This window comes from Taeniopygia guttata, chromosome 18, assembly GCF_048771995.1.
Source record: "Taeniopygia guttata chromosome 18, bTaeGut7.mat, whole genome shotgun sequence".
NCBI lineage: Eukaryota > Metazoa > Chordata > Aves > Passeriformes > Estrildidae > Taeniopygia > Taeniopygia guttata.
Genome location: NC_133043.1, coordinates 8,267,018 through 8,292,726, shown reverse-complemented (window position 1 = coordinate 8,292,726; position 25,709 = coordinate 8,267,018). Strand labels below are relative to the sequence as shown.

Sequence of the window (25,709 nt, the reverse complement as noted above, 5' to 3'; positions counted from 1 at the left end):
TCAGGAATAAAAGTTTATTGTTTTCAAATTTCTTATCTGCATTCACCTCATCAGTTCCCTGTCAAAAGATGTTTGGCAGAAAGAAGCCAATTGCTCTTTATTTTTGTAACTGTAACTAGAAAGTGGCCACAGTAGGAGTTTCCCTGGAATCAATCCAGGCAGAGCACAGATCCGTGGAAGGAAAAGAGTTTGGTGCAAACCAAGAGAGAACAATTTTGTGATTTGATCCAAAAGCTGAGAAGAGCAGCTCAGCAGGACACAGTGACCAGGTGAGCTGGTCACTGTGGGCCTTTCCTTGCCTAAAAGGAAATGGGCTTTAAGGGGAAGAGAAAGCTGCCAGTCAAGACCAAGTTTTCTAGAAATTTCTATCTGATGAATAAAGTCTTCCACATTTCTTTCACCTGTACATTTCCCCTTCTTCTGTAAAATGCCCCTGGAATTCAGAGGCAAAGGGAATTGGCTACAACCAGAAATTCCCATTTTGTTTCCATGCTGCAAAAATTAAAAACAAACAACAAGTTCCTCCCCCCACCTCTTTCTGAGCACACAGTCCTTCTGTACTTTGAGAACTCACAAATCAGATCAACTTGGAACAAAGTGAACATTCATATTGAAATAATGGGAATTGTTAATTTCCCCCATTCATCTGACATGCACCTTGGAACAAAAATTCCCATTACAACAAAAACCCAATAATTCAAAATGGTCCTTCTCTTTCCAACCTTAACTCCAATGCCTACAAAAGGAGAAAAAAACACAAATTCCAGACAACCAGAACAAACTGTTGCTTCACCTGCCAGGACAGGCTGAGTGAAAACCCACACAGTGCTGGTGGAATCTTCCAAATGCTTTATTTAGGAACAGTTCTGCCCATGTGCTATGGGGTTTTTTTCCTACTGAAGTGATCACAATTATGAAATTATCTGCACTTTCAAAGTGCCCATCCCCATGGCACCTGGGTGCTTTATAAAAAACACTGTCTGGCATGACAGAGATGAATTATCACTCACAAACTTACTGGTCTCCTGTTCCTTATCCCTCATTTCAGGTGTAGCTACTGACCAGGGACAAGAAACAAAGCAACAGATGAACTCCAGAAAAAGATCATCTTGTTTTCAGGCAAGGTTTAGATCTGAGACAAAACGAACACCAAGAGACCCAACTTCCCAAGAAGAGCAAGTAGCTATTGCTAAAGCCACCCATGAAGCTATTTTCCCAGGAAAATACTTTCAGGAATAGGTTCTATACTGTATTTAGGTATTGAACAAAATGTGCATGAATAAAGAAGGGTGCTATTGGCCCAGAGTACAAATTCACCATCACAGCAGGAGTAACCATCAACATCTGATGTTTGCCATCCTTATTGACAAGGAAAGAGGCTATATTTCATTATTTCAGAATGTTACATTCTTAAAAAATAGAGACTTCTGGGTTGAAAGGGAAGGAGAAGTTGCCCCCTTGGCTACTGTTCCACAGCCATTGTGTGGGAGCCTCACCTTGCTGGTTTAGTTCTGCATCTACTTCTGCCTCTATTTCCCAATTACACCCCAATTTCTAGATTAAAACCCCAAATGATAGTGTCAAATAATGGAGCAGAGGCAGGAATCAATTTGTATCTATGCCCTGGTCCATGGTAAGTAGATGTGTACCAACCCTGGACAGGCCACTGATCACAAAACTTCTCCAAGCAGAAAGGAATTTCTCTGTGCTCCAGATTATTTTCAGCTATTTATAGTGTATGTTTGTTTCTGAGTAATTGTTTGTCTTTAATACACTGGGAGAGAATGTGTGTGCACAGACACGAACACAGAACACAGGGGAGAAGATGGTAAAACTTCCCTCTGTTGTTTCAGGTGCAGGTATTTGTGTCCTAGAACCTGTTGGAGCTTCTCCTTCAATACAGAATAAAACCTCTGTTCCTCTGGGGGTCCTGGTTAACTTTTGAATCCAAAAATGCCCTTTATATATCCTGTGAGGCCACTCTTGGCCTTCTGCTCCACCTTGTCCTCCAGAGGTGGGAAAGCCACATGGTTAAGGGCCAGGTCAAAGAACAAGGGTTTGCATGGAATGGGCTGGAATCCTGGTGGGAAGTGCACGAGGCTGACTTGCTTGCTGACCAGGGAAGGATCCAGGCAGAAAGTCTCAAACCGTTCTGAGAGTGGCTGCAAGAGACCGAGGCAGGGACACAAATTAAATTCCAGTCACGTCAAAAGGGTCAAACATCAAACAGGACTGAGCAGCAACTGAGACAAGAGAAGTTCAAGCTCCCTTGTGAGGCCTCTGGGGACTCTGAAAATGATTTAACCTCCTGTCAAAGCACAGCTGCAGGATCTCTGGAAAACCCTCCTATGTGCAGAGAGAAAGCTAAACAAAGCAAGCTGCCACACTGGAAGCTGCAAGCTGCCTCCAAGGTCCTACCCCACTGTGTCCTCAGCACCAAGCCTAATAAAATCTCCTAAATACACCAGTCATGACCAAATCTTGATCAATGTGACATTTCTCATGTTGTAGAGACACTCAGGTAAGAGGATAAAGATGATGGTCATTAAAAGCACAGCTGGAATTTGCTTGAGCTCTTGGTTCTTACCTTGCCATCCCTGACCTGAGATGGAGACTCAGTCTCATGAGGATCATTTGCATCTGCAAAATTGAACAAAAGGGGTAAGAATAACAGGCTTGACCTTGGTGTAGAGTAAGATTGTCTCAGGAAGCAGCTGTGCTCCATGCTTAGCCATGATCCTTGCTCTCTGGGATACACAGGACAATATTTTCAGCAGAATCAACTTGATTTCTAGAGCCAACACAGCCCTGCAGTGAAGCTTCTCCTTCACACTGTCACGAGAAGGTTTGGAAAGCAGCACAGACTTTGAGTGAAGCACAGAACAGATGATGAGAACACCCCAGGGGAGGGGTCTGTTAAAGCAACATTAAGGCAGTAAAGGAGGCAAGACACTCCTTGTCCTGGATATCCAGCAGCAGGCACAGGAAAAACAGCAGCCCAAGAAATCATGAAGTTAATCCATCCCCCAAAGTTCTGCTGGAGGATGACACTGACAGAACATCACTGCTCTCCCTCTCCTTAGGAGCTCACCCAGCCAGGCAAAACTGGGATGAGTAAGGCCAAAATGTCTGCAGCAAAAAAAAATGAAACACTGAACTGCTCTGTGCAGGTTCCCAAAACATCCCCAGGAAGGGTTTTAACATCTCTGGGCAGGGAGCAAGATGACAGTGTCCAGTCACTGCCTGCCTACCTGCACTACACACAGCTAGAAGCAGCTAGAACTGGGGCAAAAGTACTTTTCCAAAGCCTGAGTGAATGGAGATGGAAAAACCTTTGGAACTTCAGAAATGAAATAGAAGGAATGAAATAGCTGCAGGGGCTTTAGTCAAGATACATTAGAGCAGAGTTCTAGAATAGCTGTGTTACTCACCTAAAATAGCTGCTGCTTGCAAGGAATACTTCTCTGCATTGACTTGAGTGATGAGATCCTGAACATCAGGCAGCTCCTAATTAAAGAAAATTATTTGAGAGCCTGAAATGTGCCAGTCTAAGAGAGCAAAAGTAAAACCAGAGTAAGAACTAAGAAATTAACTCCTAGTGTTGATAAGCTTTCCCAGAAGGGGAAAAGCTATAGCACTGTGCTTCAGGCACTACAGAAGCTGTATAAGAGAAAATACACAGGTGAGAAAAAGTGGTAAATTGTTCTGGAGTTGGTGCAAGTCTGTCCCTCCTCCAAGCAAGCGGCCAGCTGAAGTGTTCCCATGTCACTAGAAAGTCTCTGCTATAATGAACATTACTCTTCTCCCTACTTAAAGGTCAGTTTTGAATTATAACGGCCTGGCACCTAATTTAACAATAAATGGTGGGACAGAGCTGCTTCATAAAACTTCAGCTTCAGGACCGGGCTCCTACCTTCAAGCTGTTCCTGTGAGCTCCAGCTCCCGACTGAACCTCGCGGGCGTATTTCAGCACCCTCTCGTACAGCACAAGGGCTTCACTCCATTTCTTTACCAGGACATAGGACTGGGCAATGAAGAAACACCTGCAACAGTCAAGAGAGCATTCCTGACGTGTTTGTTATCCACACCTTTTGCCAACTGAAATGTGTGACATTAGGAGATATCCTTAAGTAGCAGTGGGCAGTCTCCCTTTAGGAACCAATCTCAAAGGACAGAGGAAACTGCATCAAAGCCTGCACAGCACACAGAGCTGTGGAATTAAATTTCTGAAGGTGTCACACGTGCTAAAGAAAACCTGGCTGTTTCTCAGTCACCTGTAAGCTTTGTACACGAGTGTCTTCAATCCAATCTCCTTTTGGAAGTTCTTGTCCTCTTCTAGGCCAGGAAGTTGTGTCAGTTCCACAAGGTTCTGTGCAAGAGAGAGTCAGAATAACAAATGCAGGCATTGCCTTCCTCTGGAATCTGCTGGTCTAAGAGAAAGCTGACCCTTTTGACAAGTCAACAGAACACTCCCAGGGAAATAGTTTCCAGTTTTCTAATCATCAGTTTTCTAACCTTCTGACGGACTCTCATTGAAACTTGTGCAAGTTGCCCTCAGGACAGACTTCCTGACACAAACAGGAATTGGGACAAAGACTCCTTAGATTTCGCATGAACTAATTCTTTCATAAGGCATTTCCCTCTCCCATTCACAACTGCTTCAGCCACAGGCTTCCTCAGTTAACTGCAAAATTATGGGAGAAACAGAGAATTTGCTTATGAAGAACAAGTATTTTTAGCTGCTACTTTCCCTGGCCAGCAGAACCTAAGGCAGCTCTTAGGGTGCTGCACAAGAGTCAGAAAGACTTAAAAGTGTATCAGAGTGCACAATAAAGGACACCCATTCAAGCAGCAGGTTCTGCTCATAACTGAAGGAGGTTTTCTGTGTTTCATGCAGATGTTGAACTTTTTTGAGGTACTTGAAGGTACTCAGCTACTCTTCAGACTTCACAGTAATTCACATACAGTGCTGTATTTCTGAATATCCTTTTGTAACACTCAGGTTTCCTACTCATCCACATCCTGTTTATCCTAATCACACCACGTTCTCTGGCTGGGCTGCAGAGCTGGCTGTGTTTTCTCAGCACTACCTGCAGGATGATGTCGTAGAGGCGGATGAGGTCCTGCGGCCGCGGCGAGCGCTTGCCGTCCTCGTCGGAGCGCTGCTGCTGCAGCAGAGCCTTCTGCAGGGACTTGGCCATGCTCTCGTTGCGCTTGATGGCCGTGGACAGCTTGATGTAGGTCAAATAACTGCCCAAATAAAAAGAGAAATCCCATCAGCACTCCCAGAGCTAATCAGACATTACTCTGTGTTCTGAACTGGTGGCAGAAAAACATCTGAAAGGTCAACGTGAGAGTCTGGTGTAAAATGTTTACAAAGCCGCCTAAATCAGATCCTTATCTGTACAGTCATCCTTTGGGATTCCACAGGCCCAGAACAAAAACCCCATAAAACAAAACCAAACAAAATAAAATCTTGACATAAGAACATGGCTTCTTCACACTAGCACTGGCAGCAATGTTTGCCTATTACCTGTGTAAGTACTGGATGTTGGACACCTTCCCAGAATCATTTTCCAGAGAGTGTTCTCGCTGCTTCTGTGGGCAATGGAGACAAAACACTGCATGATTCACTTAAAACTGGCAGCCAAGGGATGAAAAACACAGAACTCAAGGTTTGGGTAAGCCATGGAAGTAACAGACTTTTAGGCAAACGAGGGAGGGCTTCTCCACTGTTATTCCCCCACTCCAGTTCTGGAGAGAATAAATTCATATTTTGCAGCTCTTTATTAAAGAAATCCCAGCAAGCTGAACACTAAACCAGTCCCAAGGAAACACGGTGTCATTGAAAGCAAAAAATGGTGTTTGCTGCTTACCTGGTCTGGCTTCAATTCCTCCCGAACAGCCTGAATGGCATCTCTGCACTCACTGAGTAAAGACTCAAACAAACGTTCTTTCGTCTCCTCATTTTCTGCCTAAGAGCAAAGGAGATTCAAGACAGATCAGAAATCAGAAAATTTTGTATGATGCATGAATTAACTGAGGAGATTAAATGAAGTTTCTCCCAAATTATATCTTTAAGGTCCATGGGCAGTTAGAACTCCAATCTGTGCCTGTCTGCAACAGATTCTTGGGGGAAATCTGCCAGAAATCTTGGGCAGTGGGGCTGGTGCTGAGAACTGAACAGCAGTGAAGGCCTAGCAGACACCTCATTCCTGCACCAGTTACCCTCCTTCCCTTCCTGGAACTCCATTCCCTTCCTGGATGGCAGAGGGCACTTGCACTGCTCCCTGAGCTGAGGCTGGACTGCACTGTGGGAAAGGCCCCAGCAACAGAAGAGCTGAGCAGTCCTGAACTGGCAAACTACCAATGCAGACAGCTCTTGTTATGCTGATTTAATTTTCCCATGTGGTAAGAACATGCAGATGATTATCTCTTCTCCACTCCCACTCTAGCAATGCTCACAGTGGCAATAACTTGCTTGTTTGAAGCATCTTTCACAGCAACCCTGTATTTCAGCAGCAGGAGTGACCGAGTGCTTTTCTGCTGTCACCATAGGTTTTGTTTAAAAAAAAAAAGTGAAGCATCTTTTGGCCTTCTGCCCCAAAACCAGAACTTGAAAGCAACTTTTAACAAACAAGTTGAAGCCTGATCTCTGCCTAATTTATTGGCATATCATGTACCCAATTAAACAAGCACCCAAACCGAAACTCAGCCTTTATTCAGATGCTGAGAAGTAAATCAGGTGGAGATTGCAAGATTTTCAATGATTCAGTAAGAACAAACTACTCAGAAGCAAACCTCAGCCTCAGTGATTGAAGGAAAATTCAAGAGCACCAGCACCATGTTCTGCCACTCCCATCTCATGTAACAGTGCAAGATGAGCTTTGCTGCAATAAATTTGCAATTGGCAAAATGAATAAAAAAATGTCTAAAACCATGCTCACTTTTTCCATCTACTGCACAGCTCTACAGTCTCTGCCTCTCCACATCCCACGTTCACAAACTCAATCAGGAATGTTATTTTTACTCCCTCACAAAGCTTCAGGTACCCTAATAGAGGTGGTTTTTTGGGTTTGGGATTTTTTTGCTTTTAATTTAAGATTTGCTGTGAGAATTTTTAAGGTGGGACTGGCTCCTGAGAATAACCAGAGACGAGTCTGACTGCATTCTCAACCTCACCCAGAGCAGCACAGCAATTTCACTGTAAGCACAAAAATGAAAACAGACACAGCCAGATCATCATTCAGGCATAAACAGGGCAAGGGCTGGGCCCTGCAATGAAACAAAGGCTTTCCTTTCCAAGCAAAAACTCCTTAAGCTGATTCTATGCATAAATACACATGTTCTGATTTGGGAGATATCAGATCATAGGACTGAAACACAAGTGCTACAGCTGGTGATTCAACTGTCCTGACACAACTGCACAGGTTCATCTTAAAGGGGTTCATGGAAACCAACCCCACTGAACCCAATTCCAGAAACATGGCATGCTCAGCTCTCAGACTTTCTTTGGTCTAAACCACTGTCTAACATCTCTGACAGTTATTACCACCCATTTTTGCTGCAACCTAGAGATGAGCACAGAATCCTTGAGGCAATACCAGCTAGGAGCACACCTTTGTCATGCTGCCCTGCAGCCTTGTCACCTCCACCTGGTGAGAGCCAATGGGCCCTCAGAGTCACATCTGCAAACCTACAAAAGGACTGACACAAGCAATTTTAACCTGGATTCCTATTTCAGTTTGGCTTATTTGTTCTGTTCCTCCCATTACCAATAATGCACCAAAGGCAACAGTATAATTGCATTGGGAGACTCCATTTTTACACAAAACAGACTGGTTTTACTTCTAATTAAACCCTGCAGGGGACTGCTGTTATGTCAGGGTTTCAGCTCAGTGAAGATGAGTAAAAAGGTGCCAAAGATCCCACGAAGCACAATTCATTCACCTGAAGCTGGACTGACTATCACAGCTGGCACAACTGCAGAACTGCTGCCAAAAAAAGCAAGTTTTAGCCCTCTGGGAATGAAAACAGTGCTGCTGAAATGCTCAGCTCTCACCAGTCCACTCAACTCCTCTGTTTAGTCAGAGCTTCCCAGGAATGCAAAGCAAGATGAGAACAAATTCAGGCTGTTCTGCACTACTTTAGAGAGCAACTAAACTGAAAAAGTCCAACTGTCAGCTGCCAGGATGAAGTTAAATGAGAGAACTCTGAGCTGTACTTCCACCTGCTGGCCACACTTATGTGCTTCCTGAAACCAAATCCATTCAGCAACATCCAATTCCTAACATTATGGGTAACACTCAGGTTTCCCACCCAGCCACATCCTGTTTATCCTAATCACACTCCTCTCACCACTATCCCCTGCTCTTGTCTTAACCCTCTGTAGGGTTTTTGTTTTATTAATTTTTATTTATCATTCTTATTCTCCTGGTGATAAAATGTTTTTAATGCTGCAAAAATCCCATTTTTAGTGGCAAGAGTTGTTACTGAAGATCCTTTCACTGCCTTTTCAAACTCTGAGTGTGTATGCAGCCACTGAAAAGCAGGATACCTCTCTGGTCACCACTTCCAAGGAAAAAAATACATGTGGAAAACTTGATTACAATACTAAAGACATGAACTGTATGTACCACTGCAAGTTCCAGTGAACTGGATTTCAATGATCCTTGTGAGTCCTTTCCAACTCAGGATATTCCATGATTCTATGAAGTGTTTCAGAACCGTTACATGTGAAATTTATTTACACCCTGACATTTATTAATCCACTTCCTATTTTTGAAGATTTCCATAAGTCAATAAGAGAATGAAAAAGCACCTGCTACACCTGGCAGATGGCTACCTGCTGCTGAAGAAAACATGGTCAATATGGATTTTCATTTTGGCTACTCTGAAGTTGGAGCATTTGAGCAAGATGCTTAAAGAAATTAAAAGAGTAATTCAAAACCAGTTACTCTTAAAAATGTAGCCTTCATCTCCAAGTGATGTACTAATAATAATGGTTATCACCCTGCTGCTGGAAGGCAGCACAGAATGTTCCAAGGAGCAGGAATACTCAGAACAGATCTCCCAGACTACTCCACTCAGCAGACTGTGAGAGCTATCCCCAGCCAACACCTCAGCTTTGGGTTATAATCAGTATTCCTCCACTTTTACCTTCAGCCTTCCAGCCCCAAGTCTGAGAAAATGAGATTACTCAAAAGCTTTTAGTTCAGGTACCACGTATTGCACAGAAGGAAAGAAGATGGTTAGAATGGCAGGATGGAGAGGGCTGCTGGGTTACCTGAGCAATTGCTGCCTCGTTGTCAGCCAGCCCCAGCAGGAAGATCCTCACTTTGTCAATCTTCACTGGGACAGTTCTCCCTCTCCACTCCACCTCACTCATCGTGGCTGCCTGCTTTGCCCGAGTCTGGGTGATCAGAGCCTGCACAGAACACACTGAGCTTAGGAGCTTGAGTTTACAGAGATGCGAAACTGAACCTCCTGAATTCATGTTAGACTTGACTACTTTGAAATCAAAGAGCTTTTTGGGAAAGTGTTGTTTCCCACAGAGCCTAGGTTTGCTTGCTCACTTCTGTTCCAGTCTGGCTCTTGAATGGTTTGCTGCAGCAATATTCATGCTCAGCACAGTAATAATGAATATTTCAAGCTGAGGCATGCAAATAAATTACCTCCAGTTTTTCTGCAAGAAGACCTTCAGTGCCACCAGACCTCAGTCTCATCTGCATCAACTCATTCATGGCAGACTGGTCACCTGAGAGAATCAACAAATTGAGATCACGTTTCCATATGACTTCAAAATCACTTTCATATACTGAAACTAATCATTAGATTTTACACTGGCAGTTTAGGGACAAGCTTGCAATTTTATTCTGACCTCACAGGCAAGCTACCACAAACAGTTATTCTGTCTTTCTACACATAACCACAGGCGCTGTTGCAAAATGAGGCCCTTTCTGCAGTGTTAAACTGTCCCAAAACAAGCAGAATTCGCCCAAAATATTATGGCCTCAATGTCACTTAGACCAGGGTTTAACTAAATCAGTATTGCCTTCCTGGGCACAGATGAGGCCCCCCTTCCCTTACCAATGTTGTAGGCACAGTAGCGGATGTTGGGTGAGATCTCCTCCACACGCTGGTTATACAGCACAGCTTGTTCTTCTGTGAAAGCATTGGCCAGCTTTTCATAGATGGTCCTAGAGCGAAGAACAAATATTAACACTGCAGTGTGTGTCACTTGTGAGGTGCTATCCTAAGGGAACGCTTTGTGTCTGTGCTCTGGAGGATGCTATTTCTTCAGCAGCACCTCCCAGTTAAGCACAATTAACAATGCACAGAGTTAGTTATGTTAGTTTAGTTATGTACATAACTGAAGTGATCCAACACTATTTCCTGAAGGAAGCTGGTGAAGTGAGGGACTCACTTGCATTTGTTGAAAGCCTCCATTGCTGCCTTCCACTCCTGGTGCTCGAAGCGAAGCATGCCGGTGAGATAAGCCATGTACGCCTGCGCACAGAGCGAGGACAAGGTCACTTCCCCACCATCAACAGCCTAAAGGTGCCACCTTTAGCAGGAAAGCTCCTGTGACTCCTGCAGTGGGTGACTAAGCTTTGCCCTTTTCACTGGGGCTTCCCACAGAAGACAACTGATTTGGATGACAGGTTACAGGTAGCTGTAACCTACCTACCTCTTCTCCTTTAACTGCCTCTGCGGCATTTCTAAGGAACCACAGAATCATAAAATGGAATCACAGAATGGATTGGAAAGGAGCTTAAAGATTATCTAGTTCTAACCTCTCTGCCATGACAGGGACACCTTCCACTAGACAAGGTCGCCCAGAAATTAAAGATATTTCTTGCTTGTTATGCAATGGCCCACTAATGTCACACGTTTTTCCCCAGCAGCATGCTATACAATGGCAGTTTAATTAACTGAGTACAGCACTGCTGTTCAAAGATGTCACAACAGTCGTTTCCTGTTTTCCAGCAACTGAACCCCCAAATCTTGCATTCTAGGTGTCTACTTCAGCATATTTAACGAAAAGGTAACTCAGTAGATAAGCAGTTTCTTAGGCTGTGTTGCACCATCTTAGCTACCCTCAATTATTTGTACTTTTATTATCTATGGAGAGACAGTAATTATTTCTTCACTCCAAATTCCCAGGGTTTCTTGTTCAGCCCTTAGTGTACAACAAGATGAAAGTATCAGTGGTTACCTGAGCTTCCAGCTTTGTCTTGGCATCCACCCTGTTGCTCTCACAGAGCCTCTCCAGCTCCTCGGCGTGTTTCACAGCCTTGCGCAGCCGCGAGAGCAAATGGAAGCGCTTGCGGGGCTCGGTGTTGGCCTCCTGCTTCAGCTGCATGGCATAGCTCCAGGCCCTCTCTGCATCCATCAGGATCAGCAGCAAATACCTGCCACGGGACAATAATGACACTCAGACAAGAGCTGCATCACCGCCAGCTCTTTGCCATTTGGTCTGCCAAGCTCAGCAGCACAAGTGCAGCTTGGTTAGTAAGAAGCAGATGCTTTTACTTCTTAAAGTACTAAGCACAAAGTCTGGTTATTCCTGACTAGTGTCTGCTGTGTTTCTCACTCAGAAGTGCAACTGAGGGATAAAATTAGGTACCATTCTGTAGTACCACAGACACTACAAACACAAGGGATTTATCATTTTAGGCCACTCTTAAAACTAGTTCAATATGTTCTTAACAACACAAATGACTGCAGTTTTCATGTAGAAAACTGTATCACGTGTAGTTTTCCCACAAGAAAAGACAAGACAGGAAACATTTCAAGTACTCATAAAAGATGGGACGTGAACCCAAAATCCTGGCTACTCTCCACATATTCTGTCAGACAAGCATTCTGTCAAATTTAGAAGACTTAAGTAAAACTTGGAGTGCAGTATTTCTGTCAAACAGAAGAGATAGCATCTCCAACCATAACCTTGCTGGCTACACCATTTACATTACCATCATTCCCATAGCTACCTCACAACAGACCTGAATAAGCATTTCCTCTTCAGCGCCACAGGAATTTACTGATTATGAAAATAATCCATTTTAGCAACTATGAGGGAAGAGAAGGAACAGGCTGTTGCTGCTCCTTCTTGTCCCACTGTTTGAAGATGGATCTGAGCAGTGTCTCACAGCCTGAACTTTTATTAATACCAACAACACACATCTCTGAAAAGAAATGTTTTGCGTGATACTGCACAAAATAGTTTTCCACCTGCGACAGAAATTACTGAAAGGGAACTCTTCAGTAACACACTGAATTCTCAATTCCATCCAGTCCCTGTACCTGTTGTCTGAGAGAATCTCTTCAGTTACTTTCTTCCCAGTGAACTTGTGTCTGTTGCCCATCTTGAAGTTGAGAGTTTTGCGGAGCCGCCTCAGCCTGCGGGAGCAATAACCCCTAAAAAAAGACAACCACAGTCAGTTTGGCCAAAGGACAACTTTGCTTCTGTTTACTACTCTATCCAAATAGAAAAAAAAAAAAAATTAAGGCTGTACCGGGCAATGTTTTAGCAATTAAAAATCAATGTGTGACATATGGTAGCTCAAAAACTACCTGTAAAGCAGCAATTAATAGAAAACAAGGTAAGAAGACATATCATTATTATAAAATTGAGAGTGATGTGCTCACTACTAACTGCTTTATGTGTTTATTGAACTCTGAGCTCTGGAGGAGTTCAGTGCCTATCAGGGAGGTGTGAACACAAGCTCCTGTGGGCAGTGGAGACGCAAGAGCCAGCCTGCAAAGCCACAGCACAGTACAGCCAAGGGAGATCAGCACACAGGCCCCACATGGAACAGCCTGTCAGGGGTTTTCACCTGGCAGATGGGTTTTGTTGCCTGCTACAGGGGGATTACATTTTAAATGAAATGAAGCCAAGCCCCTGAAGTCCCAGGGTCTGTGGTGCTGGAATGACCCCAAGATTGTAAAAGTCCTTGCTTCCTAGCCCATGCAACCAAAGGAGGAGTCTGAAATGCGTAGGATCAGCTTCTCAGGGTTGCTTGTTTTTCATTATCTATAACATTCTTTCCCTGACCTGCCAAGCTCTGTCTAGCAAGGAGGCCATGACATTCTGCCTGTCACCTCAGGCAGCGTTTACATTTTATATCAAGTTACCTATAGTCTGTTTACAATATTGTGCCAATATCTGTCATCTATGTTGGACAGTGTGTCTCACATTAAACCAATAGAAAAGTGTCACCATCACAGCAAGACATGGAGGGCAAGAAGAAGGAGAAGGAGGTCAGGACACACCCAAATCCCTCCATATTGACCCCCTGAACTACATTCTAAAAATCCCAAAATTCTACTTTTCCACCCTGTGTTAACTCAACTACCACACTACTCAAAGCCTTGTGGCTTGTAATTCCTCATATAGAGTTGGCAGCTTTTCCCAAGGGCTAAAATGGAAGCCACAGGTGTTTTAGACTTTGTGCCAAGGTCTACGAGCTCCTGGAGCCAGCCAGGGCAGCCAGAGGGGTGTCCTGGACTCCAACACAGCAGCAGCCCCCCACACTCACCTGTACCTCTGGAAGTCCCCGTGCCTCAGGCCGTGCTGCTGCTGCGACTCCTTCACGATCTGCAGGACTGTGGCTCGTGTTAAGGCACACTCCCAGTGCAGCTGGCACCAGCTCCTCCTTCCACCCCAAAGTAACAGCAGGGAACCCCACAGATCCATGAGACAAACACACTTTGAACAATGGGGCACCCCAAAAACTCCTAAAAGCAGAGAGCTGATGGTTCTAAAGCACCTGTGAGTGCACGGCTCCCTCCAGAGCTCCTGCCTGTCAGCTCAAGCACCTCCTCCAGACATCCCCAGCAGTGCTGCTGTCACCAGAACTCCTTTTGGGACAAGGACACATCCAGGATAACACACCTGACTGCCCCAGCCACACTTGTGGCATAGATTTGTAGAAAAAACTGAGGTAGAGAAGCTTTCCTGCCCTGGAATGTCCCCTCGCTCAGAAAAAGGATAAAAATACCCTGAACAGAACCACTGCTGCCTCCCCAGCACAGCTTTCACAAACAAAGTGCCTTCTGAGCACAGAACCTGATAAAAAGAGCTTTTGGAAATAACACCAAGGCTGATTTTTTTCCATTTTTCAGCACGTTTCTAGTCTTGCTGCAACATTTATCTGTGACACAAAGCACTGCCCTGTGACCTGGGGCACCATCACTCCATCATTTCCATCCAGTCTCTGCGTCCTCCAGTGTACCTGCAGAGTTCCTGCACTTCCTTTAGTCCTTCAGTTGTTCCTACCAAATAAAACTATGCTACATTCTAATAAATCGGATGTTTTTCATTCAGTCTACAAGGCAGGTTTTGTGAAATAAAATCTTCACCACACACAAGAAATCTCTGTGCTATATATATTCATATCCTAAGATTTCCTTTTTAAGAAGCTTTTAAAGAAATCCCACAACAGAAAATCAGACTGTACAACAACCCCAACAAAAGAAAAACTACACCTAAAGAAACCACCAAATGTTTAAAGTTTAAAATGCCAGATGTCTGTCAAAATGTTTTCTTGGGACTACACCTAAAAGAAAGTCTCTGAAGTATTAAAAACCTGCACCAATAGTTATTACAATGAATTATTTTATATTTGCAGAACAACCCAGTTGAATTGCAGTTTCTCAACACAGCCCCCCTCACCCCTGCTGTCTACCCAAGATTTTTTTCAGTCTCTCTTTTATCCTGCAGTTACTTGCTGAATTCATATCCCCTGAACTTTCTTATTTTTATATTGATTTAGACAATCACAACATTCCCAGGGCAACTGCTATGCCTGCACCTTACTCCACAGTTACTGACTACACAACACCTGCCATATGCCACGTGGAAATCTGCAACCTGGTTTCCTTCCGACCCAGAAGATAAAACCCAGCTCTACCACAGCTGTGCAGCTGCACTGGTTTCACAGCGAAGTTTCACCTACAAAACCTCCAGGAGCTTTACACGCCGGGATTTCAGAAACACTAAATCCGCAGGAGCCATTCTGCCACCTCAGCTCACCTGTTAAGGTTTTTTTTTAATCTATTACTGCTCCCTTCAAGCTGCAGCATCACCGCGAGCAGCTCAGGGGTGCCCTGCTCGTACCCCAAAGCACAGGGCACAGCTGTGGGGACTGGCACCAGCAGTGATGCGGCTCGGAAGGAGACGCAGCAATTCCATAAATCAGGAAAGCCAACCGGGCCGTTTTATCCCAACCAAACCCTCCCTAAGCTCAGTCCAGCACCGCCCGCACCTCGGGGTGTCCCTGCACGGGGCCCGAGGCCGCACTGAGGGCTGTCCCCCGTCCCTGCCCGCCCGGGCCCTGCCGCCACGTCCCCCCGCCGCCCGCGGGGCCGGGCCTGCCACGTCCCCCCGCCGCGCAGGATGCTCTCCAGGCCCAGGCTATCGCCGAGGCCGCCGGGCTGCGGCCCCGCCGGCCGCTCGTTCTCCTTGTTGTCCTTGCCGTCCTTGCCGTGCTCCCTGCTGCTCTCCTCCGGCCCGGCCCCGCGGCCGCCGCCGCCTCCCTGCCGCTCCGCCGCCATCTCGCCCCGCGGTGCAGCACGGGCCGCGCGGGGGCTGCCGGGAACGGGCCGGGGAGCCGGGACGGAACGGGGCGGGAACGGGATCGGGATCGGGAACGGGGATTCGGGTCAGGGAACGGGGATTGGGAACGGGAACGGGGAGCCGGGACGGGGAACGGGGGCGGGAATGGGAACGGGAATGGGGATCGGGATCGGGGATTCGGGATTGGGAACGGGAACGGGGATTCGGGACGGGGAACGGGGGCGGGAACGGGATTGGGAACAGGAACGGGAATTCGGGACAGGGAACGGGGATTGGGAACGGGAATAGGCGTTCGGGACAGGGAACGAGATTGGGAACGGGGATTCGGGACGGGGAATCGGGGGCGGGAACGGGATTGGGAATGGGAACAGGGATTCGGGACTGGGAACGGGAAACAGGGAACGGGATTGGGAATGGGAACGGGGATTCGGGACGGGGAACGGGGGTCGGGGATTCGGGACGGGGAACGGGGGTCGGGGGCGGGAACGGGAACAGGGAACGGGATTGGGAACGGGAACAGGGATTCGGGACAGGGAACGGGATTGGGAACAGGGATCGGGAATGGGAACAGGGATTCGGGACAGGGAACGGGGATTCGGGACGGGAACAGGGATTCGGGACAGGGAACGGGGATCGGGAACGGGAACAGGAACAGGGGTTCGGGTCAGGGAACGGGATCGGGATTGGGAACAGGATCGGGGATCAGGATTGGGAACGGGGATTCGGGACGGGGAACGGGGATTCGGGAACGGGAACAGGAACGGGATTGGGAGCAGGGAACGGGGATCGGGAACAGGGATCGGGAACGGGAACGGGGGGATCGGGAACCGGGAACAGGGATAGGGATCAGGATTGGGGATTCGGGATAGGGATTGAGAACAGGGATCGGGGATCCGGGACAGGAATCGGGAACAGGGATTAGGGAGGATTGAGGATCCGGGACAGGGACAGGGATCGGGATAGAGATAGGGATTGGGATCAGGGATCTGGGACAAGCACTGGGGGATCTGTGCAGGAGAACAGGGGCAGGAGAGTCACACAAACCTGCAGAGCTTGAGGGGAGCCTTGCAGCGAGGCTGAGCTGCCTTTGGTGTCACAGGGACTGCTGCAGAGAGTAAATCCACAGAGCTAAAGGCACTGACATCCCTCTGCCAGCCCCACCGTGTGCCTTTCCCTATGGATTTTAGCCAGAGGATCTTGCTTTTGGGGATCTGGATCATTCTCCTGCACACCTGCCCATATAACCCATCTGGTTATATATACAAGAAGATATTTTGCTGCTATTTATTTTTATCCTGCTACTTTCGAGTTTTACTGTTATTGGGAATAAACTGAGTGGTTTTCCTCATTTCTTTTTTTTTTTAATAATCTCTCTGCAGCATAAGGGTGGACCCAGCCTCTCTGCAGGCTGACCAGAGACACCACCAGTACCATCATCCAAATACCCTGTGGCATCTGAGACACAGGGCAGGTCCCACAGGGTGAAACCTCCCTGGGCCAGGCTTTCCCACGGCTTTCCTAGCAATCCCTGTGGTCGTGGCCCGGGATGTGGCACGGGAATGGCTCCCTGGGGACATGCGGGCAGCCTGGGATCAGGAGAGGAATGCAGAGCTGCGTTCTGTGTCTCAGCAGCTCCTTGAGCCCTGCGGGGTGGCCGATTTTCCACTCTGCTGCTCCTCATTTCCTGCTTTTCCCTGTGGGATGTCACCAGGAACACGAAGCATACTGACCCCAAAGGGGTTTGGTCACCTCCAAACAGGAACTGGTTTGGTGGGGGTCCTGGTGGGCAGCCGAGGGTGGAAAGGGCTCTGTGTGTGCTGTGGTGGCCATGTCACAGGGCTGTGAGTGTCCCCAGAGCCCCCAACACGGCGGGCTCAGCTCTGAGCACCCATGGAGAGAACGGAGAAGCTGTGGAGCGAGTTAGGTACAGAAATAATCGATGGATTAAGGATTTCTCTCCCCACAGAAGCAAAACAAGGCAGGCTGGGGTGGGGTTAGACAAGAGTCCTTGGAGAGCTGATGCACCGGCCGGTCCCAAGGCTTCCATCTGTGCAGGACCAAAAAGGTAATTTTGCAGGAAGACGCGGCACAAAAAAGATTGGTTCTCTCTGCAGCGTATCGCGCTGCTCTCCCAGCCGTGGGGAGAAATTCAGTTTCTCCTAAAAACCTGGGCACACCTCGGCTGTTTTGGTGCGAGGACTTAGCTGCCCGCTGGATAATGCGGAGGATAAACGGAGGCAGGCAGAGGACCCCGATTCCTAAAAACCCCGCAGCCCCTGGGGTTGAACAAACCCTCTTTCAGTGGCTATGAAGGGGGAGGCGATAAGAAAACCCCCGCAGACGCCTCACTTGGGGTGCCCAGCTCCCTTTGGGGTGCCCAGCCCCTCCGCAGGGATAACAGCACTGCCTGATATTCCACCCCCATCCCGGGGCAAACCGGCCCGAGCCCCTCAGCCCCCCGAGGGGAGCGGGGTCGGCATCCCCTCCCCGGGGCGCGGTGCGGGGGGCCGGGCGGGAGCCGCGCCCCGGAGCCCCCCGGGCCCCCCCCGCTCCGCCGGCGCACGGAGAGCGCCGGAGCCGCCCCGCCGGAGCTGCCGGAGCTGCCGGAGCCGCCCCGAGCGCCCGCGGGCTCCTGCAGACCCGGAGGAGGTGAAGGGCGCCCGGTTCCCCCACCGGCTCCCGGTGCGCCCCGGCGGGACCCCCGCACGCTCCCCGTGCACCCCCGCTCCCGTGCGGCTCCGGTGCGGCTCCGTGCTCCCCTTTCACCGTTCTCCCCCTTCCCGTGCATCCCTGGTGCGCTCCCCGCTGCAGGCTCCTTGCACCCCCTTTTCCCGTGCATCCTTTCTGTGCTCCCCAGCCTGCTCTCCCTGCACCCCCTTTCCCTCCTTTCTGTGCTCCCCAGCCTGATCTCCCTGCGCCCCCTTTCCCTCCTTTCTGTGCTCCCCAGCCTGCTCTCCCTGCGCCCCCTTTCCCTCCCTTCTGTGCTCCCCAGCGTGCTCTCCCTGCACCCCCTTTCCCCTTTCCCTCCTTTCTGTGCTCCCCAGCGTGCTCTCCCTGCACCCCCTTTCCCCTTTCCCTCCCTTCTGTGCTCCCCGTGCCCCCACTTTCCCCTGCAATCCCGGCGCACCCCACAGTGATCTCCCTGTGCCCCCCTCACCCTGTGTGTCCCCCCGGTGCCTCCTCCACACGCGCTGTCCCCTCCAGCCCCTGGCCATGAACGCCTCGCTGGCGGGCTCCGGGGCGGGCTGGCAGCCCGAGTCCGTGATCATCCCACTCGTGTACCTCATCATCTTCCTCGTGGGCACCGTGGGCAACAGCCTGGTCCTGGCGGTGCTGCTGCGCAACGGGCAGGTGAAGAACACAACCAACCTCTTCATCCTCAACCTGGGGGTGGCCGACCTCTGCTTCATCCTCTTCTGCGTCCCCTTCCAAGCCACCATCTACACCCTGGAGGGATGGGTGTTCGGGCCCTTCATGTGCAAGGCCGTGCACTTCTTCATCTACCTCACCATGTACGCCAGCAGCTTCACCCTGGCCACCGTGTCCCTCGACAGGTAGGAAAGGGAATGGGGTGGAGGGGGTGGGGGGCTGCCTGCGTCTCATTTCTCTGGATCCCACCAGGGCAGGGAGGGGACAAACTCCCCTGGAGCTAAATCCTGACTGCTGTGATCTCCCCGGGGCTCCTGGGGGAATCAAGGAGCATTTCCCTGTTGATGCATGTGAGGAGGTGCAAACACCCGGTGTGAGGTGCTGCAGAGGGCTGGATGGGGATCCCTGGCCCCAGTGCCCAGCTGGAGGAAGTTTTCAGACCCCAGAGCTGTAGGACTGGGATTTATCCACAGGCCCTGGCAGTGAAGTGGGGATGAAAAATGAGAAAGAAGCAAAGCTCAGTCTCTGTGCAGTTCTGGCTCTTGCTGGGATGCATGAAGAGAGCCCCAATCCTCCCAACAGCCCCTGGCAAAGCAGGCAGACCTTGAGGAGAAAAAACTGGGATGTTTGAGCTGGGACACTGATTCTCCCACCCTCCCCTTCTATTAGCAAAAAGCCCCTTTCCGTCCTGGTGCTGTCCCTTGTCCCAGAAGTTATCCCAGCTCGTTCCAGGCTGGGTTTTGCTGGCAACCCTGGTGCTCCTGCCTGTGCTTTACCTCAGTCCCTTCCTCCACAAGGGCTGGTGAGTTATGACCCTGCAGCAAGAGAGAGGCTGGGAGCTCCTGGTGCTTGCTGCTCCACTCAGTGCCCAAACCCTGTGAAGCAGGATGTGGAAAGTCCATGTGCCAGGCCCCTGGGAGCCCCTGGAGCCCCGCTGGATGTGTCCTGCCATCCCAGCAGAGCCCTGCACTGGCTGCTGAGAGCACCCCCAGGAGCTAAAACACATCCAGGGGCTGCCTCTCCCCCTGTATCCCACAGAGCAGAGGGAACAGATGTGTTGAGCAAGGGAGAGCTTGCACAAGCCTCAGATCTGGGTGTAATTGCAGGACCAGCTAATTACAGACCTGAAAAGGGGTGATGTGCTCTCACGTGTGCCAGTACAAGGAATGCTGTGTCTGGGGATCCTGGGCACTTACTCCTGTTTTTGTATCCTCACTGCCCCAACCACTTGTGCCAGACACTGATGGTGAAGTGAGGGTCTGTTGGATTAGGGGAGGGACCGAATGGGACCATCCCCATTGTCCCCACAACCACTGCCAAGAGCAGAGGGTGATGGGACAGGGTCAGGGAGAGAATCTTCCTCAATTCTTTGTGCTGCAGGGTCCCTAAGAAGCACCAAGGAATCAGTTGTGTGACTAACTGCCCTGGAAAGCTCAAATCCATCATTTCTGCCCTCTGTCCAACCTGCTCCTGGTGTTGCTCTCTCTGTGCCCTCCCCAGCACTGCAGCCATGTCCCTCTCCCCTTCCCATGCAGGTATTTGGCCATACGATACCCCCTGCACTCCAGGGAGCTGAGGACACCCAGGAACGCCCTCCTGGCCATTTGTCTCATCTGGGGGTTCTCCTTCATCTTCTCGGGCCCTTACCTCAGCTACTACCAGGAGTTCCAGCTGGCCAACCTGACTGTCTGCCACCCCATCTGGGAGATCTCCCAGCGCAAGATCATGGACATCTGCACCTTCATCTTCAGCTACATCATCCCCGTGCTCATCCTGAGCCTCACTTACGTGCGGACTATTCGCTACCTGTGGCGGTCCGTGGACCCTCTCCAGGACATGTCGGAGTCCAAGAAGGCCAAGAGGAAGGTCACCAGGATGATCATCATCGTCGCCGTCCTCTTCTGCCTGTGCTGGCTGCCCCATCACCTGGTCATTCTCTGCGTGTGGTTCGGGTACTTCCCCCTCAACCACTCCACGTACGTGCTGCGCATCCTCTCGCACGTCATCTCCTACGCCAACTCCTGCGTGAACCCCATCGTCTACGCCCTGGTCTCCAAACACTTCCGCAAGGGCTTCAAGAAGATCTTCAGCTGCCTCCTGCACCAGCAGGCAGCGCACAGGGTGCAGGCCCAGGCTGCCAACACGGTCAGCACGCTGGAGGCAGAGCTCAGCGAGGTGACCCAGCCGAGCGAAGCCCTGCCCGGCCGCTCGGCCGCGCGCTGCAGGGGCCCAGAGGGGCAGCAGCAGGGAGCAGGTGGCTCCTCTGTCACCTTCACCGGCAGCTAGCAGAGCTCCCTCCCACCCCACGGCTTTGCAGGCCTGGGGCTGGGCTCTGGTTTGGGTTGAAATGTGTCCAGTTGAAACCTTTTCGTTCAAATGCATCCAGATATCACGACCGTGATGCTGCTGATACAAACTCAGCCAAGAACTAACCAAGAACAGGATTTGCTTCCATCAAACACCTGCTGAGAGCAGAGAGATCAAACCCAAAAATCCACTGCCATGTGTAATGTAAACTGTTCCTCTGTCATGGATGGACTTACTCCCTGTTGCATCTACACCCAGAGCCTGTGAAAAGCTCTGGCCCCTCCAACCAGCACAGCATCTCTAGCTTGTGGGTGCACTTTTAGGGACATCTGGAAAATCTTGGTTTGTTTCTGTCCTGGTTTAGGAGCTGCATTGGGCACAAACCCAGCTCAGGTAGGAAAGTCCAGGAGTGAAGCACAGAAGGTCAGCAAGGACCAAGGGGTGGGAGGTTGTTTGCCAGGGAAGCACAGCCATGGACCCATGGCAGGGAAAGGATTTGAATGCATTTGGACAACCTGGGGACAGCTCAGCATCTCAAGCAGGCAGGGTGCTCGTGGAGACAAGCAGGGCACTGACACTGCTCCCCTGAACGGGCCAGCCAGGGCTGTGTGAGAGCTGGGGGTGCCCAGCAAGCCAGGGAAGCCTCAATAAAGCCCCTCCATCCCACCTGCCGTGTCCAGCTCCTTTGGGAGGCCCCACAGCTTCAGCAGAGGCGAGGCTGGGGGGTGGTGGGTCCTGCTGGATGCAGGGAAGCTGAGGGGGATGGAGGATATGGGTGAGCACATCCCTGGAGGGGGACAGGAATGTCACTGCACCCGCTGAGTGCAGCTGCCCACAAGAGGCTGCTGTGATTCACACTCCCACCAATTAACCCTGCAAAGGCTCCACGGGTGCCTGAGCCCTGTGACTGCCACCAGCCAAGGGCTGGAAGTGAAATCCTTCCTTTTGGTGGTGGCCAAAGGGCAGGGGAGCCGGGCTGAGCAGTGCTGTGCATCCCTGCAATTCCCAGCTGTGCACCCCAACTGCCCCCATCAAAGTCATGTCTCTATAAATTGCCATTACAGAGGATCTAAGTCTGCCTGCACAGATTTCACTGTTGGAAACCCCCATGGCAGAGCTCCCCAGGACTGGGGTGGGTGTTTCTGTACAGGACCCTGGCTCTCCCCAGCCCTCCTCACCCAGCCCCAGTGCTTGGCCTTTTTTTCTTGAGAAGCTTTTGACTATAAAACATTTCTTTTTCCCTGCTGAGTGTTATTATAACCAGATCTTCCTCTCCCCACAGAGAGGGCCATAAATTGGCCACCTCCTCCTATCAGTGATGGTGATATTTAGTCTAGTCCTGTTCCCAGCATAAGTCACAGAGAGCAGCATATAAGCAGCTCCATTAATTACATCTGCATTTATCTCCCTGTTCAAACCTTCACCGGCAGGGAAAACATTGAAGCAGCTGCACAAACTCAGCTAAAAGCTCTACTTTCCTCATGCCCTCATCTGCCTCTGCTCTGAGAGCCACAGGATCTGCCTCCAATGGATCCCACACACACTGAGGGGTTCAATCCACTCACCTTGGGCATGGAGATGTTGGCTCACCATCACAAGGGCACAGGTCCCTGTGCTGGCATGGCACAGGGTGCAATATCCCCATGCCCCCTGTCAGAGACACTGATTCTGCTCCCCCATCCTTCCACCCCAGCCTTTCCAACAGCCTCCCAAGCCCGTGGCTGACCCTGCCCTGCCCTGCTAACAGCTCTAGAGCTGCCCAGCCAAGCTACAACCACTCTGAAAACACATCCCAGGACACCTCCAACTCAGCTCCCAGCCCAAAGCATCACTGTGGCCCCTCTCCCAGGCCATGGGCCCTCCAAGGGCAAACACAAGGTTGTGCTGCCAACACAAAACCATAATTAGAAGCTACTTCCCCCCTCAAATAACAGAGCATATCAGGTCCAGATGGAAAAGACAAGAGCATCAGGATCTGCTGACACTCACCATGCTCCCAGCTGAGAGAAATGGGCTGTGGTCTATTCCCTTGGGAGGTTTTATCTTAAATTAAGAGCACTGCGAGTCCTTATGTTCCAGTTACAATTTAATAAAAGCGTATTTAACTGGAAGTGAAAAATGAATAGGCTAAACTGAGCTCCCATCAAGCCCAAGTGGGCAGGGAGATGAGGGACACTTGGCTGAAACCTCACTTAGTGTGAGTTTTCCAGTGAGCTTTCCACAGAGATTTATCACTAGGGTCAGAGAATTAATTTTGGTTTGTGGATTTGTTTTCAAATACTTACTCTGCCAAATTTGCTCCCCAGTCTGAGGAGGCAGCAGATAGCACCCCCAGACCCTGGCACAGCCCCCAGCATGGGTGCTGGGCAAGTAAAAAATAAACAAGGGAGAAATGGGGCTCTGGCCCCAAAACCTTGAATATTAGAGACACATTCCCTGTGTCAGGGCAGAACAGCAGGTGAGGGAAGGGTGTCAGACCCCACAAGAGCCTTGGGGGAAGCAAAAGGGGAGGCAGAGGGGGTTCAGCCCCATTTGTGGCCCCTTGCCACAGTCTAAGCATGACTCCAGGCTGCACTCTCAGCTCTCAGCATGAAGGGCTCAGCTGTGAGAGGGTCAGGCTGTGCTGGCCACCATGGTTGCTGTTAATTAACATCTTGCAAACACATTCCTTACCATAAAAAGCCAGGGAGCACATGGAGCCCTCCCCTGGCGCTGCACAGTGTTGGACACGAGCTCAGCCTGGAGGCTCCCCCGCTCCCACCCTGAGCAAGGGGTGGCTCAGGAAAAAACGTGCTGCTGCTCCCAAAGCAGGTCTGACTCCCCACATTCCCCCTGTGCAGAGAGAGGCACAGTGAGGGAATGCTTACAGCCAAGCTGAGAGGGAGGTTGGATTTAGGGAACAGGGACAAGGTGGCTCAGGTTTCCCTTTAACTCAGGGAAATGAGGGTCTTGATTCCCACCTGGGAGCAGTTCAAGTTACCTGTTCACCCAAGAATCACCACCTCCAGCTCCTCCTCACTGCACAGATATCCCCAAGCCCAGCTCTCAGCCCCCAGCAGCCTCCTACCCCCGTATGCAGCCAGGGCATCCCTGGGTAGGGATAGAAACAATGCAGTCAGCTCTGGGTGCTGGTAAAGGAGGGAGGGGGATATTTTACATCCCATCTTTGGCTGCATCTGCCCCCCAACCCTGCTCTGCTTTCCTGGGGCAACAGGCTGACAGCAAAGCCCAGAAAGGCCTCTTGTGGTGGGGGCCATGCAGAGGCATTCCCAGAGCCTCTGGAGAACAGGATGTGGCCCTACCCCAGACCCCTGAATGATCTCACGCATTTTCTTTAGGCACAGGTTGGCACAAAAGCATCAGCTCAGGAAGGATTTCTGCTCCTGCAGACTAAAGCTCAGGTGCTCCAGTAAAGCTGCAGGCAAAGCTCCCCCTCCCCTCTCCTGGCTTTCCCTGTGACCGTTCTGGGTGAATTGCCTCGCCCTGGGATCAGCTGCAATAAAACATGTTTTACAGCTCAGCATGAATTCCACACACTCTCCTCAAGAAAGAAATTATTATCAGACTGCTGCAGTGTCAAAATCAGACCCTTAAAGATGGAATCCAGCTCCTGGTGAATGTCAGGGTGTGTATCCAGCAGACTCAACACTGCATAAAACACAAGTCAGCAGAGCTTTGCTTATGTATAAAAACACTGCCAGGCGCCTGCCAGCCTCCAGAGGCTCTTGGATTTGGCAGAGGTTAAAAACAGCAAGTACAAGATCTCAGATCTCCACAGACATTTGAGATTTGACAGCAGGAAGAAGGTTTCTGCAGGGAGGGCTCTTGTGTTGGCACTGTGAGCCTGCATGGTCAGACACATAAAAACAGTCAGATGCAGTGGTTAAGACTTGAATTCACACCGTGGTCCAGCTCTGGGCTGGATGAGCGTGGCAAAACTGCTGTTTTCAGGCTGAGGAAGAGAAGGTCAGAGGTTCAGAAAGGGCACGAGCTGCCTGAATAACATCTGTCTGAGGAGGCACAGCCCAGGCAGGCAGCTGGGTCTGAGCACGACCTGTGCTCTCATCCAAGTTCTAACATCCAACAGCTCTTCCACTGCTGGGCTAATCAGACACCAGCAAACACTGCTCAGGTGAATAATGCATTTGCTCCAGACTGCAAAGCAGCAGCTATTGTGAGTGCTCCTTGCTCTATGGAAACCCTGTGTTTCAATTGTTACAGGCAAACAATGGAGCAGGCAGCAGGAGAGAGGGAGAGGGGAGCAGGAAGTGCCTGGCCAGAGAGCACAGGTACAACACAGGTGCCCCAGCACTCTGAAAAGCCTTGGTGCAAAGTGTCAGAGTCCAGCTCCCCTAGCAAAGCCTGCCAGGAATGCTCCAAGGCACGTGGGAGAGCAGCACTTGCTCTTCATGTCATACCCATGGGTTAAACAAAGGGAATGGGTTTGGCTGCT

General features: G+C 50.0%; 2 protein-coding genes across 2 annotated transcripts; one reads left to right on the top strand and one right to left on the bottom strand.

Moving 5' to 3' along the window:
• Positions 1-15,610, bottom strand: SRP68 (signal recognition particle 68). Its single transcript, XM_012578559.5, has 16 exons — positions 15,405-15,610; positions 13,542-13,608; positions 12,307-12,420; positions 11,219-11,414; positions 10,427-10,509; positions 10,090-10,199; positions 9,675-9,757; positions 9,287-9,427; positions 5,877-5,975; positions 5,534-5,598; positions 5,091-5,250; positions 4,275-4,369; positions 3,914-4,043; positions 3,432-3,507; positions 2,588-2,640; positions 1-2,162 (listed from the first exon to the last, which is right to left on the bottom strand). The coding sequence occupies exons 1-16, from the start codon at positions 15,556-15,558 to the stop codon at positions 1,935-1,937; spliced, it is 1,854 nt and encodes a 617-aa protein (XP_012434013.1). The 5' UTR covers positions 15,559-15,610; the 3' UTR covers positions 1-1,934.
• Positions 15,611-18,686: 3,076 nt separating this feature from the next.
• On the top strand, positions 18,687-21,386 carry GALR2 (galanin receptor 2). The gene is made up of 2 exons (XM_030287633.4): positions 18,687-19,134; positions 20,485-21,386. The coding sequence occupies exons 1-2, from the start codon at positions 18,794-18,796 to the stop codon at positions 21,233-21,235; spliced, it is 1,092 nt and encodes a 363-aa protein (XP_030143493.4). The 5' UTR covers positions 18,687-18,793; the 3' UTR covers positions 21,236-21,386.
• The last annotated feature ends 4,323 nt before the right edge of the window (positions 21,387-25,709 follow it).